Raw genomic sequence first — 24,143 nt, forward strand, 5'->3', positions numbered from 1 at the left:
GACTTGGCCAGTGGGATGCAGTTGGGGTGACAATCCGATCACTTGCTGGGCTACCTGGGCTGCTCCCCAGCACTTTTTTCTCCCTCCTTTGCAACAGGCCCCTCGCCAGTTACTCTCTCACTCATTAAACTGGAGGCAGAGAGCGAAATGGGACAAGACTGGCCAATTATTTACCTGACCTTTCCCCTCGTCTGTGCCACACTTCCACCCCAGCCCAGCCCCCATCCGCCTCCAGGGGAATACTGCAATGGGGCTTCCTTTTGCGAGGAGCAAGGTGGAAGTGGGGCACTTGCACTTGGCATTGCTGAACCAGCTGCAGCCCCACCACAGCTCAGATTTATAGTGTGAGCAACCGGCAGCGTGATGGGAGCTGCCCTCGGTTCGTGGCTGTAATGGTAAGCAGTGTCTCTAGCCCTCCATCACCGCCTGGGTTGGGTGGTTGTGATGTCCTATCCCTGCAAGGTCATACAAGGCCTGAAACCCTGCTTGGCCAGCGGTGGCAGAGCGTCAGTGCAGACGATGCCGCGTCAGGAAGCAATGGTGGGCTATGCGATCTCCCAGTTAGGCTGAAGATGGGGGGCAGCATTGCAGCTGCTCCCTGATTTCGGCTGGTCATCGCATGTGGTGGGAGCCTCCTCCCAGAGCGTTCCTGGCTGGTTTGTTATGTTCACAAACCCTGTTGTGGGGACATGTGGATGGCACGAGGGGATGGATTGCTTGTTCAACAGCAGTGCTGGACCTCAGCCTGAGTCAGATGTTCAGTTCAGAGAAGCCTCCAGAGCCTTCAGAGCCCAGTTCTCCTTTCATACTGATTTGCCACCGCTGCAACTTGCTGACTTCCACAGCGTCCCTCCCATTTACTGGCTTGACCCAAAACTCCTTGCAGTCAATGAGAGGCCTCCTGCTGACTGCAGTGGGCTTTGGATCAGGCCTGGACAACGGTGGGTGGGAGGAAGAGAAGAATCAGGCCCTTCTGAGGCTGAAGAATCAGGACCTGCACCTGTAGCCCCTGGGTGCAGTCTCATTAATGTTAATGGATTTCCTCCCCGCTTGCCAGAAACTGGGAGGTGCTGTGCACCCTCCGAACACCTATTGCTTAACTAGCTCTGTCCAGCCACAGAGCTCAGAGCACTTGGCAAAGGAGGCAAGGATCAGTGTCCCTATTTCTCAGACAAGATGCTGGGACTCACTGAGCAGCTGAGCCAGAAAAGAAGCAAGGTTTGCTGAGCCCCAATGCAGTGCCCTGTCTGCTAGGCCACAGGCCTAACCCTAGTCATCCTTGCCTCCAAGTGAGTTGGGAGCACTCAGTGCCCCGCAGAATCAAGACCGGTGTGGAAGTGCTGGAGGAAGGAGCCCTCACATGGGACTAAGCCCCTGAGAGCCTCTTTCTCTTGAGAGTCCCATTAGGTTGGAATGCTATAAGAACAGCTTTGTTCCCTCTTCTGCCACTTCTCTCCTGGTCCAGGCCGGAAGGTGGAAATGCAAAAGCCCAGCAGATGCACAAAGGAAAAATCACAGCAGTATCTCCCACTCGCGTGATGTCATCACAAAGCTCACCATTTTCGATGCTTTTCTTAAAGCTCCAGCTCCTGAAGTCATGTGCTTATGTGAGAATCTCAGCTTTGGTTTAAAACAAAAGTAAGTTTCTGTCCCTCATGGTTGTGGAGCAAATATGAGCTCTCATGGCTCAAAACCAAAGAGGCAACTAAAAGAAACCCAAAAGGTAGGATTTTTAAACCAATCTCATGATTTTTGGGGGTGCTGACTTGTGATTTTTTAACATTTGGGATTGGCAAATACTGCAACCGGGGGCAGAAAAATGTCGCTGAGCTTTTTCCCACTTCCAGAAAGGCTCTTGGTGTACAGAGGTCTGGTTTGGGGAGAAGGCACAGGGTGATTTGGAACCCCATTTCCCACCCCTACCATTCAACAGTGTCTCCCCACCTCTGAGGCTGGGCCTGAAAGCAGCAGACAGGGGAGAGGGGCCTTGACAATAGGCAGCAGGCAGCAGGCAGCTGTTTGACCTTGAGGAGTTAACCCTCCCCAGCTTTCTTCTGTCGGCTTCTGCAAAGGGTTGAAGCTGGGAGCTGATGGGGAGGGGGCTGGGAGAGGAAATTTCACACAATGACAAGCAGGCCCAGCAGTTAAATCTTGGGCTGACATGTTAATGAATTTCACAGTATGCCTGGAAAAACTCTCACCCAGCCTCAAGTTCCCAGAGAAGCGGGGGAGGGAGAGGGTGCTGGGCTTCGCCGAAGGAAATCTTGTTCCCATTATCTTTTTGCGAGAGTGTTAAACAGGAACTGGCAGCGCTTTTTCCTTTTTATCTCACACACGTGGATTTGGAATTCCCCCCCCCCTCCCCTTTGGGTTCCTGCGGCTAATAAAAAATAAAGGGTATGTGTGTGGTGTGGGGGGGGAGATCTGAAATAAAACGAGTTTAGCAGCTCTCTCCTCTGCTGCTTCTGGCTAGCAGATTGGAGACCAGGCCCTTCCTCTCCACCACAGCACCCTGGCCACAGCTGGCACTGTTCATGCTCCCTAATGGGCCTGGCACTGCACAACAACAGAAGGAGCTTTGCCGTTCCACCCCGCAACCCAGTGCAAAGCGGGTGGTCCTTTTAAAGGGCCAGACTGGGGGCTGTTGGGGAAGAGGGCTGTGGGGACAGGCCAGGAAACAACAAACATAACTCTCCTTGCACCTCAGGGGCCCAATCCTGCCCCCATGACAGTAATAGCACAACCTCTATTGCCTTTAATAGGGCAGAGCCTAAGGGAGTGGGGCGCTTCCCTGGCTTTTTTTCACATAAAAGGATCTTCTGGACTTGCGGTGACACAGATCTGGTAGCCTGGCGAGGATCGTGTGTGCAGCCCAGAATGAATCCCACCCTGCCTGTGCCCCCGGGAGAGGCAGGGGGGAAGGCTTACAGCTCATGGCCACGGGGCAGACAGGCTGGTCAGAAAGGTGGGGCATGCCTCCCAAAGTGAAAGCTACCAGGCAAGGCTGCGGTTAGGCAGTAAAACCTGGTCTCCATTCTCTGACACTGACATACTGGGTGGCCTTGGGTAAGTCACTTGGGAGTTAGGAGCCTAAATACCTTTGAGGCTCTGGGCTTTAGCCTCTCCGTGCCACAGTTTCCTCATCTCTAAAATGGGGATAATAATAATGACCTCCTGGGGAGTTATGAGCCTCAAGTAATCAGCAAGGAGTACCTAGCAATACAGGCCTGTGTGTAGCCCTCTGTAACAGGCAGGTTGGAGCCACGAGCCATGTGAGCAGGGGGCGCACAGGTGGCATGGCAAGTGGCTCAGTGCCAGGGCCCGGTTCTCCCAATCTTTCCCAGAAGCATACTGTGTGCTGCCACTGGGGGGCTGGGTGCGAAGCAGATTCAACCTTATGTTCCGGGTAGCTCTGTGCCAGGGGCAGCTGCCATCTGTTGGCAGCAAGGGGGGAGATGCCGTGGCAGCAGGATGGCAGGTGCTCAGCTGGCCTTTCCGCTGGGTGTCTCATTCTAACCGTCCACTTTGCACTTGTCTATGATTTAAGGCAGAACTGGCCTCCCACCTTCCCCTTCCACATGCCCCAGGTCCTCAGCAGCGACCTCCCCAGCACCCAGCCCAACGGGGCACAGAGGATATTACACATCTGGAGAACACATGGAGGCAAGCTGCTCGTTCCCCTTCCCCGTCTCCTCAGCCATCCTGCCAGCAGCGAAGCCATGAGCCAGTCGATGGGCAATGAGACAATCACGGCTCCTCGGAGGGAACTACACTAGACAACAGGCGCTGGGCAGCTGTCTTCTTCTGAACCCTCCTCCCCTCTGCCTGCTGCATGGTCCTTTGTCTGCCAGCACCGCCCTGCCCTCCCCTAGCTCCTCAGAGGCCCTCTGGGTTGATTGTTTACTCCTCCCCTCTCTCCTTCCCCCCTCCCCCCGCAGTGGAGACAAGTTCCTGTGGGGAGCCTGTTTATGGGGTGCGATAAAGGTCGGCACCTGCTCCTTCCACCCCATGGAGGGGACTTGGGCGAGATCTGGCAGCTGCCGGGGAGGGGTTCCTCCCTCTCTCTTCTCTCTGGCTTCAAGCTCCATTAGCCCAGGTTCTGCGCCTCATTGGAGAAAGGCATGGGGGGGGGGGGCGTGTGAAGGGTGAGGGGAGGCTGGGAAGAGTTAGCCTGGTATGGGGCGCTGGAGGTTTTGAGATTTTGGCTGGATCTCCATGGTGGTGGTTGTTATTTGAATTGTGGTAACACCCTGGAGCCCTAGTTTGGACCAGGCTCCCTTGTACTAGGCACCGAACGAACGCAGGACACAAAGACAGTCCCTGCCTTGTATAAGAAGAAGTACACCAAACTCTCAGAGGAAAGTCTAAGGCAGTCTAGACTGGTGTAGCCTGCAGTGCCTCCTGCCCCTCAGCATGGGTGTTGCACCAACCTAGATGCCCTCCCGGCTCCCTGAGACCTCCTTTGTCCTTAGCCTCAGATCTTGATCCTGCTCCGGCTGAAGTCCATGGCAAAGCTCCCAATGACATTTGTGGTGCACACAGAGTCGCTCCCTCACCCCATACCACCCAGTGTGCCGCTTCCCTTCTCTTTTGCCGTCACTCCTGCGCTTGGCCCACTGTGCCTAAGCAAGTCTCAGCCGATGGAGCTCAGATACGCTGGATGGAAGACCTGGAGCAACAAAAACAACTAAGGGGAGGGTAGATGAATATCTGGATACTCCCGGCTGTAATTTACACCTCCTGATTTCTAGGTGTGTAAATTACATTGATTTAGACTCCCTGACACTGTGGTGAGTGGGTATACAATACGTCCAGGGAGTCTGCACGTGACTTACAACACCTTACCTACAATCCCCTCTGAGTGTGGATCTGTTCTCTGCAGCGATGGGCCAAAGCCAAAGGTTCAGCACCTCTCTCAGGTTTGCAAAATGGGAGGGAGGTCTCATGAGAACAGGCCTTTTCGTGGGATTTCTGGCTTCTCCAGCTTCTGTTCACAGCTGTGGCCTGCAAGGGCACAAACAAGAGCAAAAGGAAAAATAGCATGTGAGTGCGAGTGAACTAGCAGAAGTTTCCGAATGTTTGTTTCCAAGTTAGGGGTGAAGGCTCAGGTTGATTTGATCTGAACTAGTTGTCCCAACCTTACTCACTGATCTGTAGCCAATCAACCTCCTACCATTCTGCTCCTGCCTGCACTGCACACGCAGAATGCCTAGGAGGTGCAGTAGCCGTGCTTTGGGCTCTTTGGCCCATTCAGTCCTTGACCTCTCAGCTAACATTGACCCCACTTACCTCGCTGTGGGATTGCACCACCTGAGTATAAGAACTTGAATCGGGCCTCCCTTTCGAGGCGTCTATGGACGTTCTGTGTTGGGTGGCTCACTCCGACCTCCTCTGGCTTAGTGCCTTGAGTTGAAATTTTGATAGTGGCTCTGAGTCTGCATCCTGGCCAGGGCAATCCTCTGAGTGGGTCTGGCCCTGGGGTTGGAGGCTGCGTGAGGGGACTCTTCTCTGGTCCCTTAGCCCTTTTTACACCTGCTCATCCTCTTCTCCCCCCTCCTCCTGCAGCCTGCAACTGTAACCTGCATGCCCGGCGCTGCCGCTTCAATATGGAGCTGTACAAACTCTCAGGCAGGAAGAGCGGAGGTGTCTGCCTCAACTGTCGACACAACACAGCCGGCCGGCACTGCCATTACTGCAAAGAGGGGTTCTACCGGGACATGAGCAAATCCATCACCGACCGCAAGGCCTGCAAAGGTAAGGGGAGCTGTCAGCAAGGGGGATCTTCCCCCTTCGGCCTTCCTCTCCCCCTAGACCCCATCTCCCAGCCCTTTCCTCCTCTGTTGGCTGCACCATTGCCATCTCTAAGGGGGCACACCTACTTTTCTCTACTTAATTCCTTCTGAATGCAGCTGTTTGTCCTATATAGCCCCGTAAGTCCTGCTGCCCCTGCCAGGTTCTAAACTCCACTCACCAGGGCAGTCATCTCCCTCTGGCTGCAGGCTGAGGTCCCTGCTGCTTTCCCAATGAGCTGATGGAGCATGAGGGAGAGCAGAAGGGAGACAAATAACAGGTTGGGCTTGTCTTCCTCCCACAGAGAATCCCAGCATTTTACTGATGGGAGTGTGTGAGTTTCAGCTGCCCAGGCAATAAGGATGGAATCCATCTGTCCATCAGCTTAGTCTGTCTTTCTGATGTCTAATGCACCCATCCTTCATCTCGAAGAGGCGATGCATAGACACACATAGATATCTAAAGCCTTGTCTATATTAGAAAACATGCACCAAGGTAACTAAATTCATTTAATATTGATCTAGTTACACCAGGGCAAACTGTTAATGTAGACGCACTTAAAAGGATGGAAATTACTTTCGACCTGATTTAGATTAAGGCGGTCAATTATTACATTGGTTTAAATGCAACTGGAACTGATTTGGGTGTGTCTATTGTAGGGGGTTGCACTGGTGTAACTAGATCCACTTTAGTTCCCCTGGTGCAAGTTTTCTAATGTAGATTGACTTCTAGGACCTGGTGCTTGAGGGGGGCTGTGCCCCACAGCTCCTGTTAACTGCCATTGGAGTGCTCAGCACCACTGAAAATTGGATCAGATCTGCACTGGATTCTGCCCACTGTTGGACTTATCCTCTCCCTGGTTTTTGCTCTGCCTTAGGCAGATCCCTACAGCCAGCTGTTCTCATTCAACCCCCCCTCACAGCACACTTCCTCTGTGATGCAGCATGACCACAGTCTCCCAAAGGAAAGGAGCGCTTCAGATAACAGAGCGAGTGACAGTTGGCATCACCTAGGCCATCGCTGGGAAAGCTATTTACCTGGGATGAAATACTGCCCCCTCTGATGTCAACACAAGTTTGGCCATTGACTTCAATGGAGCCAGGATTTCTCCCCTGGACTGTGTCTAATGGAGATTGTCAGTTTCTTCAAGAAGGGAGTGGGGCTGCCTTGCTGGCATCAAGAAGACATCTTATCTGCACAAGCCGGAGAGGCTGCTGGGAACACACAGGCCTTGTCTTGTCTTTCTTTTCTACTCTGGAACACTCTTCTACCCACCACAGTGCGAGACAGTGGCCAGTATGCACTTGGCAGCTGGCTTTAGGGATCTCTCAGCTTCTGGTCATGCTGGTGGGAGCCTTTCCCTTGTCTTGTTTGGGGCTGGGTTGGGCCCAGGGAACAGGTGGGTAAAATAAGTCTCTCTTTACTCCAACAAGTTTGTGCACCAATCTAGAACCAACCTCTCCTTCCCCCTGACAAGAACGGATCCTTTTTGAGGTCTGAGAAAACAGGCCGCTCATTATGGTTCATATTGGTCTTCTGCCACCCTCCTTACGGGTTCTGGAAGCAGACACGCCCAGATACAGAGCCACAAACCAGGCTGGTCGCTCAGGATCTCAAGCCTGGTTTCCCATATGCAAGAGGTGCAGCATATTTAGAAAAGCTTTGGATAGGCATCGAAGCCAGCGCAGCTCCAGCGGTCTGAGGTTCACCCTACACAAACTAGTAGTTCCCAGGCTGGAGAGAGGGAGCTGGGAGAAGCCAGTTCACCACCTCAAAGGACTCCAATCTGGGAGGTTGGGAGCTTCTCTTCTTCTCCAACCTTGATGCCTGTGTCAGACTGTGGTGGGTGACCATCCATACTGGGAGGGACTTCAGCCCTGACCCAGTCACATGGTGGGAGCATGCTGATGGGCCAGGCAGCCTTGGAGAGAGGATGCAGTGGATTGTTTTTCTTGTGGGTGTTGCAGAGTCGAAGGAGTGCCAGACCACAAAACGTTGCTTTTACGTAGGCCTTACATATAAACAGTGACTGCTAAAGATTTTGGGGAGGAGGGGGCAGTTTTGCAGCAGTAGGATAGTTTAGAACGTTGACATTTGGCCCCTGTTCTTTGGCAGATTAGAACAATTTGAAGGTAGGGAGCTAAGCATGTTGCTTTGTGCTGGGCAAGTTGGTAGCCTCTTCATCAGCCCTAGTGCATGACGTATACAAGTCCCACCCCGCCTTCAGGGAGCGGCGCGAATGCGGATGCGAAGAGGAGGAGGGAAAAGTCCCCGTTTTAACGAGCGTCTCATACAGTGAAAAGCAGCAGTGGCAGAAGGCGTGACTGCGTCTGGCGCTGGTACAGACAGCTGAGACCTGCCTTGCCGCCAGGGCATCAGGAACTGAGAACAAATCGTTTTTAATAAGTGGAGCCCCTGAGTTGGCAGGCCCCCCGTGCGTGTGTGCCTCACCTCGGCAACCAAAGCTCTCCCGTGGCTGGGGGATTTTACATTTGCTTCAGACACCATTGGCCTTTCGGTGACTCGGCTTGGAAATGCTCCCCCCCCCCCCAGCTCGATGTGGGAGCCAAGTGGGGTGTGGTTTATGTCGAGCACCTTGTGCCAGAAGGGAGCCGAGTGTCCTACTGTGGCAAAGGGAGGGAACGTGGCTCGTTGGAGCAGGAGCAGTGCTCCAGTGGCTTGTGGTGCACCCCCACCCTGTGATGCTGCCAAGGGGAAATTTTCTTCCTCTGGGAGTACTGCAAGGGACAGAGAGCTCTGCAGAACAGCTGAGTGGTTAACCCTGGTCGGATGCTCCCAGGCCATCAATGCCCCGCTATCCCAAGAGATGTGGTGTTGCCCAAGACGGCTGCAGAATCAGGCTGTAGCTCTGAATCCAAGCATGGGGCTGAAGGTGCAGGAGACTTGTCACTCTTTGCATCCGATGAAGTGAGCTGTAGCTCACAAAAGCTTATGCTCTAATAAATTGGGTAGTCTCTAAGGTGCCACAAGTCCTCCTTTTCTTTCTTTGGGGGTGGGTCTCAGGACCCACTTAGGATGACACCTTTTGTAAAATGGGAACCCCTATGTCTGCTTTGTGGGGGATGGGAAATATCCCCTTCTGCTGCGCCATTCTCCATTTCCCTCCTCCATCTGAGGGCCTTAGGGAAGAGGGGATGGTTAGATCTCTGCTTTAGGGGCCTTGGCTCCCTGCTGCTCCCCTTCTGCCAACCCCTCTTTATATGGGTGGGGCAAGTGTCAGTCTTGGCTTGGAACATGCTAACAGCAGTTGCATCTGATGGAGAGACTTGGGATGGAGCAGTGAGGGATGCAAAGGAGGAAAATGTTATCGGCAGAAAAGAAAGAGGAGGAATAAGGGAGGAGGGCAACGTGGACTATCTGGAAGCTGCACATTTCCAACCTCTATACATACAGCCAGTGTCACATGCCAGGGCCCTGCTGCCAGAGGTCACCCCCTGTGATGGGTGTGTGCATAGGATATACACGCCAGGGCACTGGTGCAGGATTCAAAGGCTGGTACTGTGAGTGGTAATGCCCGCGTCTGGATCTTGCTGCATGAGAGCTGGAATGAAAGGGAGCCAGTGTCTCTTCCTCACAGATTTTCATTCCAGCGTCTCCAGTTTCGGGATCTATACCCAGGTTGCATTGTCACTGTGGGAGCATTCTTGCCATCTCCAGACACTGCTCATCCTGCCTCTGGGCTTGCTGCCCTGTTGGTCAGGCCGTATGGTTTCCCAGGAAACAGCTCTGAGTGCAAAGTATTCCCTAAATATTGCAACCCAGCACAAATGCAGAAGGGCAGGCAGCAGACTTGTCAGCCTGTGGTTTCTCCAAAAAGCCCTGAGTCATTTCCTCTGGGGGGTAGGGAGGGGATCTGCAGGAACCGTTGCTGCAACGCAATCTCCCCGGCTCCCTCTGCCACTATGCTCTCCCCCTCCTCTCTCTCACACACCCGCCCTGTGAAAGTTTTGGTGGTGGCAGTTTGCTGAGGCAGTGCTTTATTCCTGCCTTTGTTTCATCTCTTTACACACCTGCCCTTGATCTGCTCAGTCAGTACCCATGCCACTGCTGCTATGCTTCTGACCAGCTCCAGCCAATGCTGTGTGTGACTCCCACAGTGGCCCACGTTTTGCTGGTTGGCTGTTCAGTTCTGCAGAGGCTAGAAAGCGATGCCCTCAGCCTGCCAAGCCCTCCAGAATGTGGCTTCAAGCTCTCTCTCTGCCTGGCTTCTTCAGGCTTCTCTTGCCAGTACAGCAGCTCCCCATGCATGGAGGAGCCGTTGTATCAGCCACGTGGTGCTCCCTCTATAGAACTCCTTGCCCAGTGCTGTCCTGGATGCTGTCCACTGCTGACACTGCAGACTTGGGCAATGTTAGCTCAGCACCGCAGATACTGGGCCGGATTCTGATCTCTCTTACTCCAGATATGCACTGTTGTGAATCCACTAGGAGGAGAATCAGGCCTTCTTTTGCCTTAATTACAGCATGTCTTTTATAAATAACTCTTCCTTTCTTATGGGTCAGAGGCTTCTCCCAACTTCTTTGTTACAAGCTAGGCTGGAAGTCTTCTGAGTTCCAGCTCTATCTGAGCCACTTAGGCCCTCCAAAAGACCTCTGTCACTTCTGCAGCTGGTCCCAGCCCAAACCAATAAGAGCAGAGGGAACACTACATTGGAAAAGGTGGAAGTGAGTTAGCCAACTATTTCCAATCTCCACAGTTCAGTCTGAGTCTTGCACAGAGATTTGTGTGAGCTCTGATCTTCTCTGAACCTGTTTGTCCACCCTGGTTGGAGATGGTTGGGCATCGTCATAACCCGGCACTGTGAAAGCAGAAACTGTTGTTACCCTGCCTGTGTTCTTTGCTGGGGATTTTTAGGTGCCTTCCTTGCAGATGTCCTATTTACCCTATGCACCACCCGTGTGTGCACACAGACAAGTTGCTGTGGAAGCCTGTCAGACAGACAGGAAGACACTAGACAGTGTGCGTATGAGTGAGTTTGAGTATTCAAAGGACCAGGCAGATTTATTTCCACACTGAGTCGTGGGAGGAACTCTGAGCATTTCCTCCCCTGGCTGTCTTTCAGGCTTCTTTATTTTTGGAGATGAGGGCAGGGTAGCATAAGAGGCCCTGGTCTCCTCCAATGAAGTGTGCCACAGTTCTGACTGCCTAATCCATATGGCAAAAGCAGCAGCTTGAAGTCTGTTGGGACAGTCCCACTCTGATATCCTCGCAGAACGTAATTGCAGAGTATTAGGCTGATGGAAAGTATCCATTCAGAGGCAATTCTGCTGTGATTTTATAGCCAAGCTGCAGCCTGTGATGCACAAAGGAAGCCTGCTTGCTTACCCTGTTGCTCCTCGGGACAGATCCTGCAGGGCTGGTTGTGCTGCTGCTGAGGGCCTACAAGCCAGGCAGAAGAGGGGCAGAGACAGTGGCTTTTGACATTCCCATGTTCCTAGATCCTAGACAGGGATTCCGCTCGCTAATTCAGACTTACTGGGAACACCAGGAGTCCCGGCTAGGTGAGGAAGTGATAGGAATCTCTAAACACAGCTTGCCTGCTCGCAAGGAAGGCTACATAGTTCTAGGAAGAGGGAGGGGACTGAGAGGGAAGAGCTCCAGCATGCAGTTCACCAGGAGAGCTCTGCACAATGACTCTGCACACTCAGCTGAATCTTTAGCAGCTCTCTCCTGGGAGGCAAGCACCCCCGGTATGCACTGCAAGCAAAAGGCAGGTGTTTTGCCAGCTACATTTTTGGGTGCGTTTTCCTGGAGAGCCGGCAGAATTTGCAAACACCCCCAGAATGTCACAAAGTTCGACAAAACCAGGGGAACGCTTGCACTGGGTCATCCCCTGCTGCATTGTCTGTGTTGAGCGGGAGGCTAGTCTTGTGGTAAAGGCACTCTGCTGTGACCCAGGTGAGCCTGGTCCCGTTCCTGGCTCTACCACAGACACCATGGGCAAGTCACTTCATCATTCGGCATCTATAAAATAGGGATCATCCTATTGTCTTTCTCCCATGGTTCTCTATCTTGTCAATTTGAATGGTAAGCTCTTTGTAATCAGGATGATCTATGTGGTTATATGGTGCTCAGCACAATGGAAGGGCCCTCGAGATGTGATCATAATACATATAATACGGAGCAACATTTCCACCATATGGGAACTGTAACATCTCTGCCACACCAGCTGCCTACTAATTCTCATGCAGAGCAGCACAGTTAATGAGCCGCTCCAGCTCAGCCTTGCACTGAAACGGACATGAGAGCAGGAGTACCTGGGATCCTACCAGGCTCCATTTTGCTTAGTGCACTAGCAAGGCTGTTTATAAATCACACCCTGTGCGTGGCTAGGGGAAGGTTTCCAAGTGTCAGGAGGCAGGAGTGACCACTGGGCTAGAATTCCTGATTCGCTGCCATTTCCAATTGCAAGCCAAGCTTTAGGTATGAGTGAAATGAGTCAACTTGATGCACTGCAAGAGGTGTCTATATGGCAGCATTTCAACAACTAGCAGTTAAGAAAGCCCAAAATATTCATCAGAATAGGACTACGAGCTATTCTAGCAGGCAAAACTAGCTCTGTACTAGATGTGGATGAGAACATGATGACCTCCTGAGGTCCCTTCCAACCCTGATATTCTATGATTCTATGATCCAAGAAATTGCCCATAAAAGCAACAGGAAAGATGATTTTTCAAAGGCTTGTCAAATAGCTAAAGCCCAGAGTGCTCAAATACTTGCAGAAAAGCAAGGCAATCTCCTTGTAGGTACAACATCTGCAGCAGAGCAAACTGCTTCAGACTGGCAAATGCAGTCAAATGGCAATGGCAGAACTGTAGCTTTTCAGCTGAGATACTGGAGCACAACTAGAGTTATTCCAGGGAAAATATAGAACAAGCTCACTAAGGAAACTGTACAGGTGTCTGAAGCAAAGACATGGAGAACTGCTTTCTAGACCGACGGCTGAGCAGCCAGTGCCCCAGCAACACTCGATACTTGCCGCAAGTTAAAGAACTATGGATTGAATAAGGTGGATAGAAAGCTGGCTAGATCGTCGGGCTCAACGGGTAGTGATCAATGACTCAATGTCTAGTTGACAGCTGGTATCAAGCGGAGCCCCAGGGGTCAGTTCTGGGGCCGGTTTTGTTCAACATCTTCATTAATGATCTGGATGATTGGGTGGATTGCACCCTCAGCAAGTTTGCGGATGATACTAAGCTGCGGGGAGAGGTAGATACGCTGGAGGGTAGGGATAGGGTCCAGAGTGATACGCTGGAGGGTAGGGATAGGGTCCAGAGTGACCTAGACAAATTGGAGGATTGGGCCAAAAGAAATCTGATGAGGTTCAACAAGGACAAGTGCAGAGTCCTGCACTTAGGACGGAAGAATCCCATGCGCTGCTACAGTCTGAGGGCTTACTGGCTAAGCGGCAGTTCTTCAGAAAAGGACCTGGGGATTACAGTGGATGAGAAGCTGGATATGAGTCAACAGTGTGCCCTTGTTGCCAAGAAGGCTAACGGCATATTGGGCTGCATTATTAGGAGCATTGCCAGCATATCGAGGGAAGTGATTATTCCCCTCTATTTGGCACTGGTGAAGCCACATCTGGAGTATTGCGTCCAGTTTTGGTCTGCCCACTACAGAAAGGATGTGGACAAATTGGAGAGAGTCCAGCAGAGGTCAATGAAAATGATTAGGGGGCTGGGGCACATGATTTATGAGGAGATGATGAGAGAACTGGGCAGAAGAGAAGAATGAGGGGGGATTTGATAGCAGCCTTCAACTACCTGAAGGGGGGGTTCCAAAGAGGATGGAGCTAGGCTGTTCTCAGTGGTGACAGATGACAGAACCAGGAGTAATGGTCTCAAGTTGCAGTGAGGGAGGTTTAGGTTGGATATTAGGAAAAACTATTTCAGTAGGAGGTTGGTGAAGCACTTGAATGGGTTACCTAGGGAGGTGGTGGAATTTCCATCCTTAGAGGTTTTTAAGGTCAGGCTTGACAAAGCCCTGGCTGGGATGATTTAGTTGGGGTTGGTCCTGCTTTGAGCGGGAGGTGAGACTAGATGACCTCCTGAGGTCTCTTCCAACCCTATGATACCCCTGCAGCACAGTCACAGTCATGTATTGTACCAACAGGCAGAGATGCCAGAGGAATCATCAAAGTTGTTTAAAATGCCTGAGCCATCCCAGGCATCTGTCGAGAAAGGAGATGAAAGTGCCCATTGCTCTAGTCCAGAGAAAGGCAAAGTAGTATTACTATTAAGAGTCAATAGCAGTGGGGTTGGCATGATGAGTTATACAGTTTGTTGCTCTCTGGCATCACTTCTGTAGTTGTTGACATCACTCAAGCCCCTAGATTGAGAGATGGCTGATAAATAACCACCTGCATCACGTCAATGAGATGTTAACATCCCTGCATCTCAGTCTTGCTGCGTGAGACCCCTCTGCCCATCTGGAGGGGCATTTCCCAGCACCCTGTTGGCGTGGAGGGTGGCTGAGTCTTGGTGGGAGTTTCCGTAGTTCTGCCCTCTAGAGCGAGCATGTCACTGTTGTGGCTACCCTGTGAGAAGTCTGGAGCAAAGCCGAGGCCTTGGAAAGGGAGACGGGATGAAGCAGTGAGAGGGATGGACTCAGTCCAGTGAGGTTCAGGGGAAGGTGCTGGGTTGGGTTCACTGCAAATTGAAGCCTCATGTTAAAGAAGCTGTGTGGACAGGGGCTAGCCAGAGCCACAGAGCTGGGTGAGAGCTAATGTGACTGGCTCCAGGGAGCAACTGGCTCTGGGTTACCCCACAGTCCAGTCCAGGGACCTGGGCAGTGTCACGCTGCAGAGCAGCTCCAGGGGCCCACACAGGATCCCCCTAGGACATGGCCCCAGGGGTCTTCTCAGGGTTTCTGCTGACTACTTCATGTTTCCAGGAGAGCTAGTGAAGCCGTGGATTGCTAAGTGAGGCGTTACAGGCCCCCACAGTCCTGGCACCAAAGCATGCTGGGGCTGAAGAAAGGTCCCGTGTTTCTGAAGGTCCCATGCCATGCCAGGACTCCCTCATCTGCTGCCATTTGTTATCACAGCTGAGCCCCCAAATACCCTTGCCAGAAACACGTCCGTTTCCAATCCCAGCCAAGATCTGATAAGGACCAAGGCATCTGTTCCACATTAGACACTGCATGCTCTCATTTCTTGCTGAGCATGAGAAGGCCTGGTGAGCAGGGATGCTGTGCTCCAATGAGATCCCATCTGGTGAAAATTAGGGAAATGATAACATCTTTGGGGGGGGGCACAAGGGGAGTTGTTTTTGTTTGGCTTTGGAGTCACGTTTGACTATTACACTGATGGAAACCAAGATACCTTTCCCAGTTCTTAAACAGCCCCAGTCCTAAGCTGGCTGATGAGACAGTCATCTCCTGGTTTAGCAGCTTTTCTCTCTCCTGTGACTCTCCCATCAAGCACTCACTACAGAATGAGTAAACCATGTGGCTGTAGGGCTGGGGCACGGGAATGAGCCAGATTGGGTCCTCCCCATGGAGCTGGAGATCAGATGTGCTGGGAATCACCAAGAAGACTCACTTCAGATTCATCCCATGGCTCTAGAGCCAGAGAGGAAGATGCGAAAGCAAGAACCATGAAGGAATAACTTCACTTCCATCCCCTGCGTATAGCTCCTGCGATGAGGGAGTGAAAGGGAAAGACCCACTGTGAGTCTTTCCAATGAAGACAGGAGACTCAGATTGACTCTATCTTAGCTGTGTCCTCTGATGAGGGGAGATTGGACTATGGCGGTGTGTGTGTGTGCATGTGTGTGCCTGTAAGGAGGGAACTGTATTCCAGTCCCAGTTCTAGCACTCATCCCATCTGAGAGAGAATCACCCCATCGCTATGGAAGAATGAGAAGATGGGTCTCGTTGCTAAGCATGTGATACAAGCAGTGTTACTGGAGTGAAGCTTTCATCCCAGTCCCTCAGCTTCCTCCTTGAGGGTGTCAATGGTTTGGTTCAGCAAATTCCTGCTGCATCAGCAAAAGTGTTGCAACCTCACGGGTGTACCATTCATTGCAGTGCCTTTCATCCCGTGAGATTGACGCACTGCTCCAGGCTCCAAGACCTCCTCTCTTGCCTCTGTAGACGGAGAGAGGGAGATAGCATAGAGGCCAGGAGTAGCTGGAATGCAGGAGGGAGGAGTCCAGACCATTGAGCCTAGGAGCAGCACAGCTGTGGTTGCTTACAAGACACTGAGCGACTGGTATGGTTGGATCACAAGCGATGACACAGGTGTTGCCTCTCCTCTCCCCCGCTCTGCCCTGGCCATGGCACTGCACCAGGCAGATCCCAGCTCACTGCCCCCTTTGCCAGTATGCTGGGCTCGCCAGCCATGGCACGCACACTCCTCACCTTGCCAACAATAAAAACGAGCAGAGCATTGTAAATGGTTCTCCCTTTTTCTGACAGAAACCAGGATCGGTTTTTACACATTTTTTCCAAAGTTAAAAATCCCCTGCTGGAACCCAACTTTTTTATTTCTCTCTCTCTCTCCTCCTTTTTCACTCCCTCCCCTTTTTCACAAGGCTGCAATTAGTTACCTTTAATGAGCCTTAACACTCTCTCTTTCACCCTGGGCCCCCCCAGCCTGCTCACGATTGGCTAATTGATGGGGCCAGCTGGCAGGAGAGCCCCTGGAAATTCCTCCCAGGTTCCACAAGGTCCTCTGAAGCAGCTGCAGCTGTGTTCGCCCTAAGGTAGGGAAGGGGGTGGGAGAAATTGGCTGTTCTGATGTCCGAAGCTCGAAGGATGGCAGACAGCTGTAAGTGCCAATTCAAACACTCTGAGCTCTAGGGACTGAACCTGAGGAGACCTAACTGAGAAGAGGTCATGCCCTGCTCCAAGCCCTTTATGAAAAGAAACACACAGTAGGAGCATCCTCTGGCCAGATCCCTGCGCTTGGAATGAGATGGGAATTCCAGCTGTATGCTTCTCTGATCCTGGAGGCTGCTTCTCCAGTTGACCCCCATCCCTGACTGAGGGGGAACTACTTTCTCCCATGGGTGAGAAGAGAATTAATTCTCCATATTCCAGTCCTGGACCATCCCACTCTTGTCTGTTTCACCCTGCCTTGAGAGTCCCATGATGTCACTTGCATTACTCAAGGCTCTTTCCTCTCAGGAGAATCCTCTGGGGAGTTTCGAAACTCAGTCTCCTTTACATTTTGTCACCGAAGCTAATGTGTTTATCCAAGCAATAGGCTGTTAGTTGTAGTTGGTGCTAGATATAGTGCAGGCAGGTGTTCTGCAAACTGTTCCTACCTAGTTTTGTCAAGGCACTTCAGTCGTGACTGGCAGCAGCCCCTGCTATTTCAGTTCCGCACCCCACCCAGCTTTGCCAATGCCCTGTAGTCCTACCTTTATATTCATTATGCAGTCAATTAGTATGTGTGCAAACAGCCTGTGCAGCACTTACATCACACGCATGCCCTCACCTACACAAATGGGCTCCTGATGTTTGGAGGGGGGTTGTTCTTCATACAAATACCTTTAGAGACAATCACTGCCATTTTTCATTAGTCACTGGTCACCATTCATTATTTTTCTATGTAAAAACTTCAGTCATCCAATCAGGGATTAGCAACAATACCATGTTTCAGAGTAGCAGCCGTGTTAGTCTGTATCTGCAAAAAGACCAGGAGGACTTGTGGCACCTTAGAGACTAGCAAATTTATTTGAGCATAAGCTTTCATGAGCTACAGCTCACTTCATCATGTGATTCAGGTGACCAGTCACATGCCACGAATACCAGATCATGAATAGCCAGTTGTGAGCAGCCCTTCGGTTTAAAATTGTTTATCTGAAAGGTTCAGTGAATTCATCAAACCCATACACAGAAAATCAGGCTTGGTTAATGAACAGAAAAGAAGGGTCTAAATGAGCTAAGTAATACCCCCAGCCAGATTTATGGTGTTTTAAAAATATTTTGTTAATTTTCAGTCTGTGTGCAATGACTGTTATCAGAGACATGTCCTGTTCAGCACAGAGGACTGTGTGTGAAATACATCTATTGACTTTCTTTTCGCAGCATTTCTCTTTTTCTCTTGTTTTCTCAGCTTGTGACTGCCACCCTGTTGGTGCAGCTGGTAAAACCTGCAACCAGACCACCGGGCAGTGCCCATGCAAAGATGGTGTGACAGGGCTCACCTGCAATCGCTGTGCCAAGGGCTACCAGCAGAGCCGGTCACCTGTGGCTCCATGCATCAGTGAGTAACGCTGTCAGCAATGCCTAGTTCCAGCAGTCCTGTGTTCTAGAGCCCCGGTTCCTCCTTCGCCATCTTTACAAGTGCAAGATCTTATAGCCATTTTTTTACCTGGGGCTGCGAAGTGCTGTCCTGCCGCCAGGGACTGTGAGGTCATTGGCTGTTAGAAGCTAAGCAGGGCTGGCATGGGGCAGCAGTTGGGTAGGAGCCCTTCAGGGGGCACCACATGCTAGTGGATCCATACACTCAGGGGCTCTGTGCTGCTGGAGAACATCTTTTGAATGACCCTGCAGCCATGTGGGAACTCTGCACAAGAGGTTTTCTCTACTCACTTCCTTCTCTTCCATCTCGCTTTCTGCACTGGCAGCCTGGCCAGTGTCCCAGCTCCCATAGCAGTGCTGGGTTGAAGCTGAACTGGAAGCCTTGGGGAGGTTGTAAAAGTCTTTCCATGCTCCTTGCCCCAGGGAGGCCAGGGGTGGGAAGAGATTAAAGGTGGCAGCTGCGTTGTGCCAATGGGAATAGGATGCTCCTAGTTCGGCTCCCTTGCAGGAGCACAAGGGAGCAGAGTGGGGGCCCCATAGTGCACAGAGTCAGCTAACTGGCATCTCTCTCCACCCACTGATCGCAGTGCTGCAGGGAGCACAGCAATGGCTCTCGGGGCCAAGATAGGCAGCTCTGGTGATTTCTCTAAAGGTCTCCTGGAAGCCTCCAGTTCCTCTTTATCTCTGCATCAGCAACAGCAGAGCTGTCCCAGCAGGGTCAGCGGATGCCTGGCCTGGCTCTCTTGTCCAGAGAGCAGCACTGGCTGGGAAGAAGAGGAGATATCTGAGCAGAGAACATCTCTTCCAGAGATTGGCTGGTGCCAGGGCGGAGGCAGGAAGACAGTGCTGCTGCACAGAGAACATGAGACAGCACACACTGGCCTTGTCCCTCACTGCCACTTATCTGCCATGGCTCCCAGCAGTCACCGCTCTGCCTGAACTGTATATAGTGGGATAAATTCCCTCCTGGTGTTAACTACATTGAAATCATCAGAGTTATGCCGGTCTTGGCCCGTTGACTTCAATGGAGTTATTCTAGATTCACCCTGAAAACAGAACCAGCGGCCACCATGAATGAAGCTTGTTAATCCTCTATATGACTCCTTTGGGGTGTGTTTTTCCTGGGCTTATCCCTAGGGGAACCCTACGACTCCCAGGGCTCCCTCTAGCCTGACTGGCAGAGTCAACAAGGGGGATGTGTTGTGATGCACCCCCTCTTAGTACCCCGCATGTCCCAATGGCAGCAGCAAAGGAAACCAGCAGGGGGAGCTGCTTTGTCCTTTCTTGCTGCTAACAATGGACTCTCTCTTCACCAGCAGAAACGGGGGAGAAGGTATAGGTTTGGACAAACCCAGCAGTTGGAAAGCAAGCACACTTCCTTAAGAATCTCACCCTTTCTTTTCCAGAGATTCCTGCCATCAACCCAACCTCCGTGGTCACCAGCACAGAAGAGCCGGCAGGTGAGTGCTCTAAATTCCGGTTTACAAAAGACATAAAAAGAACACTATCTGGGCACCTTGCAGCTATCCCTGTCTAATTGTATTTTCCCCTTGCCATTCCTGGAGGACTCCCCACTCTCCCCTTATTTAAGCATGTGCTGGCATTGAGCACTGAATAGTCTCCTCATGCCCAGCTTGGTTGCAGAGAGCAAGCAGGTAGGTCTCCTCCAACGAAAAATAAAATGTGCAAATGAGGTTTTAAATCCTATTTATTTTTGGAAACCAACCAAAGAAACTTGACAGGAGTCCTAGCAGCCTGCATGCACTCTGGCCAAGAGCAGCCCACCCCTTTGGCGGAGGGGACCTAGTGCTTTCTCACACTGGGATTCAAGGGGAGTTTGTTTCTTTAATCTCCTCCAAACACAAGAGATTTCCCCTGAGTGCTCTTTGCTGCAGCATCAGCTCCCTCTGGGGAACGTGTGGTTTCGAAATCTGCTGTTCTTGTTCCAAGGCTCTCAGGCCATGGCATCTGTCCCACAGCTGTGCCATCCAGTGGCAGGTTGAGAAATGGATCAGCTCGCACCACTGGGACACATGTTGAGTTCTCTTTTCAGAGCCAGATGGGGCCTGGTCCTCGGGTGGGTGCATCCCCCCATCCTTGCACTCCCACACAAGGGCCTGGCATAGTTGCTGTCTTGCCATTCTCCTGAGAGCGGGGAGCTCCTGGCCTGCCTAAGCAGAAAGCAACATTGCTGGCTACAGCTGATTTCTGAGATTAGATGAACAGCCATGGTTCCAAATGGAAGACTGGCCTCCTGTTGCTAGCTCCTCCGACGGCTTCCCTCCACCTATCTGCATCGCCTCCTTCCTCCCAGACTGGGCTTGAGCCAGCTGTTTTCTGAGAGGCTAGGACAGCAGGGTGATGGTGCACACTTGATGGGAAGGGGAGAGAGAAGCCAAGTGTCAGCTGCATAGCGATGGCATGGTAAGCCCATAATGTCTCGCAGCTTCCACAGGAGACACATATCTGAGTTAAGCGGATCTAAGAGGCAACAGGATTGATAACTATGGGAAACCTAGGAGCATGCTTTGACAAGGAGAAACAGCTGTCCGTCATAGTCCCAGGAGCTATCTAAGAGGAAGGAGCAGGACTGTTTTAATGGAACTCCACCCACCCCTGCTAGATCCTGTGGGCAGGTTAGTGGCACCTCATGGTCCACAAGCCAAAGACTGATGATAGCAAGAGCAAGGCCTTCTGTCCTCAGGCTTCATGACATCATCCATGAATATGTTGGACCCTATCTCCATTGAAGGCCCAGATCTTAAATCTAGGCCTGGAAAGGGTCTCAGATATTGCAGCAGAGGAGATGCTGCTGGAGGGGACCCATCCGCACTGAAGTAGAGGGATTAGAGATAGAATGGCATTGACAACATTGCTAGCATGGAGGGATGGTGACCTGAGCAAAGACCTGACCTGGTAAATTGTCTCTCAAAGGGGAAGTATCGACAGTCTTTCTCATTAGACATCCAGACACTTCCACTGCTTTGCATTACCCCAGAGGCACAGGTCTGATTTCCAGTTGGTGGCTTGGACTTCCTCAAACTCTTTCAGAAATTGTGCCTCTGAGATGTGCCAGTACTCAGTCGGGCCAGGCTCCCAGATACCTTAGTAATGATTGTGGGATGGAGGGATTAATAGATAGAGGTGGTGAATCTTTTACACAAAGCATGCTGCTATCGACTTTCAGTGCTACCATGTTTGTGCCTGAGTCCGGATAAAGAGTCCAGAAAGATATAGCAGCCAGCCGACAGTCTTCTGACTAGCTCTACTGCTGGCTGTGACCTGCCACATGCAGTGGTGGAAAAGTAAAGCAATCTCTTTCCTTCCCTCATCACTGTGGTAGAGGAGCCACTGTTTTTTAGGTCACATTTTCCTTCCCATCCCCATGTAATCCTTCCATCTAATCTGTCTGTCGCCTGTATTTCTGAGGTGTTTATTGCCATAGTAATAGTCTCACAAGCAACCTCCAACTCACTCTGTATCCATCTGTAGTGTTCCTTATTAGCTAGTCAAAGAGCAGGGGAGGAAGGGAGTGTAAGGGTCTCTGACACTTTTTTCTTCCGCCCATCATACTACTCTCCTCAAGGCCTTGGTCTTCTCATACACCTCAGCATGAAAATAGCAGACACCCTACCCAGTTTCCGCTCCTGGTTGATAGCACACACGGGGATTCTGGTGCTAAGAGGACAACAAATGCATGTTCTTGCTGCTGAGCACCTCCTCAGGGTCAACAAGCCACCTTCTCAAGAGCTTCCCCAATAGCTGGCTGAGATCAGGAGACTCCTTGTAATGATCATGTGTTTGGACAAGTCCCTGACAGGGTGGAGTAGCATGGGCTTTCTGTATCATAACGCCTCCATGTTGTCAAGATGCCAGGTTATCTCATGCCACTTCTGCTTTCCTAGTGTGAATGGGCTCCTATGGACAGGTCATTGCCCCCAGGTACATATGGAGGATGTAGCTGCAACAACATGAAGTCTAGAGGTGTAGAACAAAGGGGATCCTTAGTGACCTCTCCCAGCCTCCTCAACCCCTCGTGCCTTACCCAAACTGGGCATACAGTGACCCCCCACAGCATATCCCCCCAGCCATTTGTGGAGTTAGTAATCTCTGTCCCCCCACCCCCCGGCACATCTGTGCAGTTGCTCTTTAGTGCTAGGAGTTCTGTGGGAATGTTGTTGCACGTCTCCCTCTGACTTAGGCTCGTGGCTGTTGGAGTTCTTGCAAGCCCTTCTCCCAGCCTGGCTCAAGGGTGGACCCTTCAAAAACAGTATGTAAGTGCTTTGGGCCATTTTCTGAGTCCCATGAATCTGTGGGGCCCCCACCTGGCCCACTTTTTAAAAAAATATTCAGATATTGACTGTGTTGGTTGCTTTATTTTTCCAAGGAAAGTCACTTCAGTGTGAGCTGGAGTTGGCTGCATGTTTTATAGACTAGTGAAGATACTTTCCTGGGCCAGACTCCCGGCTGGTGTGAACTGGCCTGGCTCCATTGACAGTAATGGAGCTATGCCGGTAGCTGGGGCTTTGACCCACTGTCTCCAATGGAGCTGCAATGATTTACCCCAGAAGAAGAGCTGGCTCAGAGTATATCAACATAATGTCAAACTGGAGTGACATTTATATTTTTGTAGCCTAGTCTATAGTGTCTATAAACTACGCTTCATTTCATGCGACAAGCATGGCATAGGGACAGTTCTCTGCAAGTCAAGTGACTTGTGCAGTATAATTGGACAAATAATAGGGGCTGTGATGCATTCTCGACAGTGTTTCCTGGCTGGGGAGACTGACAATAGACCAACATGCCCTGTGCTCCTACATTGTTCCCTAAAGCACCTCCTGCTGGAGGAGACTGGGACTCTGACAGCCACCTACCCCCACCTCTTCTACACATCATTCCTGACAGTACCTTCAAGTGGGGGCAGCTAGGATTGGAGTTCCACAAAGCAGCACTCCTGCCCCATTCCCTCCAGTCTGAAATGGGATAAGGAGCTGTGAGATCCCCCAGCAGGAGTCCTTTGTCCAATCCCTCCTGCTGGGATAGTGAGAATTAGTAGAACTGTGACCAATATATCCACTGTTACCTAGCAACTCCTGCTTGAGAGGCTGAGCTTGGTACCACAAGATGCGCCCTGATGCAGTCCACTCTGCCATTCAGGGGCTCCATTTTTCATCCCTACCTCTGGTGAGAAGAAGGTGGGGAATCTGAAATAATTTCTTTGGTCTTCGTTGTTGGGCAGGAAAGATTGCAGGGAATAAATTCAAGACAACTTCCCAGGTCACTTGGAAATAGAAGCTTTTTGCTTTTGGACATTAAAAGTCCTAATCAGGAACATCAAAGAATGGACACTTTGGAAAGGAAACAAATGTTTTTTTCCGTAAGTGTTGATCCCAAGACTTGAGTTACACTTTGAGAGGAGTTAATCGATGTACCCCACCCACAGTGCTTTACAAATAGGATGGTCTTAGAAACAGATCCTAATATTTTCAGCCGAATAAAAATAAATGACACTTGATGGAGACCTTAGTGTTTATTTTGCTTTAGTGGAGTGGGCCCGTGTTAAGCTGCTTGTAGTTTTATCCGCGGGGTTGTATTTTTAGGATTTTCGGCTTCTAACTCAAGTATCTTCAGTGCAAAATCCACTCCAGGAGGGCACAGAAATCCACTCCAGTTCAGGTCCCTCTTTCTCTTAGATACACAGATTTTTAAAACCAGAAGAAGGGACCATTATGATCATGTTGTCTGACCTCCTACGTAACAGACCAGAGAACCCACCTACATCAAGCCCATAACTACTGGTGGAGCGAGAGTACAGGACAGCCCATGAATTGGGTTTGGGATCTGCTTCTCCCTGGAGCTGTACCCATGGGCCATTCCAGGAGGGCACAGGAATCCAGTTCAGGTTCATAGCTGGTCATAAAATTTTCACTGCAATGCAGTTTTGATGAAATAAGTAAAAATCCAGTACTATTCTTGTTCTGCCCTGCTCTACTCAGGTTCCTCTTCCCCCAGTGTCAGTGTCTCTCAAGTCTGTATGCATCCATCCCCTTGGGGTTGTCCTCCTCTCTGCAACCCCT

The 24,143-nt window shown here is 51.2% G+C and overlaps 1 protein-coding gene across 1 annotated transcript in view; it reads left to right on the forward strand.

Moving 5' to 3' along the window:
• NTN3 (netrin 3) overlaps window positions 1–24,143 on the forward strand; it is a 61,405-nt gene that overhangs the window by 14,159 nt on the left and 23,103 nt on the right. The window contains exons 2-4 of the mRNA XM_077828949.1: window positions 5,566–5,754; window positions 17,879–18,028; window positions 19,473–19,526. Coding sequence (XP_077685075.1) covers window positions 5,566–5,754; window positions 17,879–18,028; window positions 19,473–19,526 — 393 coding nt within the window. The remainder of the gene's footprint in view (window positions 1–5,565; window positions 5,755–17,878; window positions 18,029–19,472; window positions 19,527–24,143) is intronic.

This window comes from Eretmochelys imbricata, chromosome 10 (assembly GCF_965152235.1).
Source record: "Eretmochelys imbricata isolate rEreImb1 chromosome 10, rEreImb1.hap1, whole genome shotgun sequence".
Classification (NCBI taxonomy): Eukaryota; Metazoa; Chordata; order Testudines; family Cheloniidae; genus Eretmochelys; species Eretmochelys imbricata.